At 38.0% G+C, this 3,971-nt stretch overlaps 1 protein-coding gene across 1 annotated transcript; it reads left to right on the top strand.

The window, feature by feature from the left end:
* The first annotated feature begins 1,329 nt into the window (after positions 1-1,329).
* Positions 1,330-2,259, top strand: LOC100773884 (taste receptor type 2 member 103-like). Its single transcript, XM_027429963.1, has one exon. It carries the CDS (start codon positions 1,330-1,332, stop codon positions 2,257-2,259), a length of 930 nt encoding a protein of 309 aa, XP_027285764.1.
* The last annotated feature ends 1,712 nt before the right edge of the window (positions 2,260-3,971 follow it).

Below are 3,971 nucleotides of genomic sequence, written 5' to 3' on the forward strand. Positions count from 1 at the left end.
TTTGTTTGTTTGTTTTGTTTTCCAGGAGACTATGGTTGTGGTCATCCTGGAATACCACATCTTTCTACCATGTGCATAAGGTTTTTTCTTTTTTTGATGTTACAGTTGTTAGTCAATATCTCATCACACAGCTCAGACTAGCTTTGGCCTTGTCTTCCTATGTTAGCCTCTTCAGTGCTGGGCTATGTTTATCCATGTATATCATGTACCTCTTTCTGAAAGTTTATTATATGTTTTCCTGCTATCTTTGATTTTTTTGGTTGTATTTTGGGAAATGGTAAGATGACTCGAGCCATTCTCCAGATTTTCTAGGCACAGTCTAGGCGGTCATCCTTCATCTACCACGATACTTTAGTTAGGTTAGTCGCACAGCTCTTGATGCAAAGTGAAAGAAATGGATAATATCTGAAATTCTTTGGTGTCGGTAGGGATATCAGATGCACTAATAAAAGGAAACAGAGAGTTGTGAATATTCTTTCTACGGAGACAAAATCATTTGATCTTTGTCTATTTTGTGGCACTGTAGGAAAATGTCTATTTCTTTTTCTCATAGATACAATAGTCACAGATTTAAAAACATTTATATTACTACTGCCTCAAGTATATTTGGAAGTAATTTTACACAATGTCTCACCAGCTATCACAGCATCTATCATGAAGTAGATACACAATAAATGTTGAAAATGAATGTTTGGGTTAGGAATAAAGACTTGGATAGAAATAATACAAGCTTATTTATTAATTATATTTATATTTATTATATTTATATAACCTTACAAAAAGTAAAATCATTAATACCTTCAGTAGGAAGTGTTTAAGGAATAAGGTTTCTGTCATTTATTAGGTAACTGATAATATATAGGAAGAATTTTGGAAAACATGAATAGGGTCCTTTGTAGACAGCATTTTGATGTATTCTGTGAACTCCTTATTTTATATGTGAGTTCAGATTTTTGTTTTCTGACTGAGTTATATGTCTGTAATATCAGTTGTTCAGTAAAACTGTATCTAGACTATAATATAGATGAGGCAAAACAAAACAAACAAATATAATTTTATTTTCATGGCAGCTTGTAGGAAGGCAAGGCTTCCTTCACCAGCAACTGTGGAGTACACTTCAGGCACAGAGGGTCGGGATGAAGTGCAGCTGGGCTGTATTCAACAACAAAAGCTTCTTTTTGGAGAAAACAAGTGAGCTCATTAGTGAATTTTGGTACTTGGTTGACATTGACTATGAGAGTTCATGAAAGTGAGAATGCTGAGAATCAGACACAGCAATCTAGAAGACTGCATTAGCACATCTTTGGTAGTGCAGAAGAAATCAGCACCATGGCAGTGATAATAAACGCTATCCTACAGGTCACACTGATAACTATTGTAATTGTGGAACTCATCATTGGAAGCTTAGTAAATGCATTCATGGCACTGGTGAACCTCCTGGACTGGGTGAAGAGAGGAAAGATCTCTGCTGTGGATCAAATCCTCACTGCTCTGGCCATCTCCAGAACTGCTTTTTTGCTTTCATTAATGACAAGTTTGTTGATGACATTACTGGACCCAGCTTCATTGGAAATGAGGATAGTGAGAAGAATGCATCCTACTTCCTGGACAGTGACCAATCATTTCAGCGTCTGGCTTGCTACGTGCCTCAGCATCTTTTATTTTCTCAAGATAGCCATTTTCTCAAACTCCATTTTTCTTGCCCTCAAATGGAAAGCAACAAAAGTGGTATCAGTGACATTGATGGTATCTCTGATAATCTTGTTTATAAACATTATAGTCATAAATATAGTCACTGATAGACCTAAAGTAAACACATCTTACTGGTTTAGTTCAAATAACACTTTAAGCGTTTATGGGCTCTTTTTACTTACCAATGCTCTGTTCACACTCATCCCCTTCACTGTGACCTTGATTACTTTCCTCCTGCTCATCTTCTCCCTGTGGAGACATCTGAAGAACATTCGGCACAATGCCAAAGGATTCCGAGATGTCAGCACTGCGGCCCACATAAAGTCCCTGCAAAGTGTGGTGACCTTCCTGCTACTATATACCGTTTTTGTCATGTCACTTCTTTTCCAGTCTTGGAATCTTAACTCTCAACAAATAAATCTTAGTTTGATGGTTTTTCGGAGTACAGCAATAGCTTTTCCCTCGGGCCACTCATGTGTCTTGATTCTGGGAAACAGTAAGTTAAGGCGGGCTTCTCTTTCTATGCTGTGGTGGCTGAGGTGTAAGTATAAATGTACAGAGAATTGAGGTCCCTAAAACATCTCAGGTATCCTTTTCCACATTGTAGAGAAAATTCAATTCATAATAGCTAGGTTTTAGAGAGGAAACAGGTTCATGGAACTCAGAGGTCATGAACCTTCAGGCAAGGAATTAGAGAGGCAGACAGAGAACATCGTTTTCTGTGAGTGGGTAGGCAGCCATGAAGCCTGTGAGGATAAGCCTCTGTCTGCCACAGAGAGCAGAATCTTTTAAAAAGTCTCCTGTGGGAGAGTAGGAAAGGGGGAACACAAGTTGTGCCACAAGGAAATGGAATCAAGGTTAGCTGATATCATCTAACCACAGGTGGAAACAGTATTTGTTTTGGTAGTTTAGCTACAGCAGGTGTTTCAGAAGTCCTTGGACAGTCCTGGGTATGAAGCCTCTGTAAGTACAAAGGGACTACTTAGTATGTAATATAACTGTGCATAGTGTTCTGTCTTCAACCCTTCTCTTTTTAGAGTCTTTCTGTTTCAAAATATCACAGGAGGTGAGAGGTATGTTCCATGAAATCTGGAGGAATGAAAAAGACTGCAGGATGGGGGTTTAAGTCCAAGATGTGACAGCACCTGAAGGAAATAGAGATTTCTTGCTGTGTCCTTTGCTTTACAGAAGCTTCTCAGTTTCAGGAGGTCCCATTTATTAATTGTCGATCTCAATGTCTGAGCTACTGGTGTTATGTTCAAAAGTACCAATTTGTTCAAGGGTGCCACCTACCTTCTCTTCTAGGAGGTTCAGTGTGGCTGGATTTATGTTGAGGTCTTTGATCCATTTGGACTTAAGTTTAGTGCATGGAGATAGATATGGATCAATTTGCAATCTTCTACATGTCCAAATCCAGTTATGCCAGCACCATTTGTTGAAGATGCTTTCTTTTTGTCCATTGTATAACTTTGGCTTCTTTGTAAAAAATCAGGTGTTCATAGGTGTGTGGGTTAATATAAGGGTTTCCAATTCGATTCCATTGGTCCACCTTCTATTTTTGTGCCAATACCAAGCTGTTTTCAGGACTATGGCTCTATAAAAGAGCTTACAGTCAGGGATGGTGATGCCTCCGGAAGTTTCTCTATTTTACAGGGTTGTTTTGGCTATCCTGGGTTTTTTGTTTTTCCAGATGAAGTTGAGTACTGTTCTTTCAAGGTCTGTGAAGAATTGTGCTGGGATTTTGATGGGAATTGCATTGAATCTGTAGATTGCTTTTGGCAAGATTGCCATTTTTACTATGTTGATTCTACCTATCCAAGAGCTTGGGAGATCTTTCCATTTTTTGCTATATTCTTTAATTTCTTTCTTTAAAGACTCAAAGTTCTTACTATACAGGTCTTTCTCATTTTTGGTTAGTGTTACCCCAATATATTTTATTTTGTTAGTTGCTATTGTAAAGGGTGATGTTTCTCTGATTTCTCTCTCAGCACATTTATCTTCTGTATATAGTAGGGCTACTGATTTTTTTTTTTTTGAGTTAATCTTGTATCCTGAAACTTTGCTGAAGGTGTTTATCAGCTGTAGTAGTTCCCTGGTAGAGTTTTTTTGGGTCATTTATGTAAACTATCATATCATCTGCAAATAGTGAAAGTTTGACTTCTTCCTTTCCAATTTGTATCTCCTTGATCTCCTTTTGTTGTCTTATTGCTCTAGCTAGGACTTCAAGTAGCCCACAGAATGGGAAAAGATATTCACCAACCCCACATCTGACAGAGGGC

The sequence above is a fragment of the Cricetulus griseus genome, chromosome 8, assembly GCF_003668045.3.
Source record: "Cricetulus griseus strain 17A/GY chromosome 8, alternate assembly CriGri-PICRH-1.0, whole genome shotgun sequence".
NCBI lineage: Eukaryota > Metazoa > Chordata > Mammalia > Rodentia > Cricetidae > Cricetulus > Cricetulus griseus.

Coding starts and splice junctions, on each gene's coding strand:
- LOC100773884 (XM_027429963.1), top strand. CDS start 1,330: ATGGCAGTGATAATAAACGCTATCCTACAGGTCACACTGATAACTATT.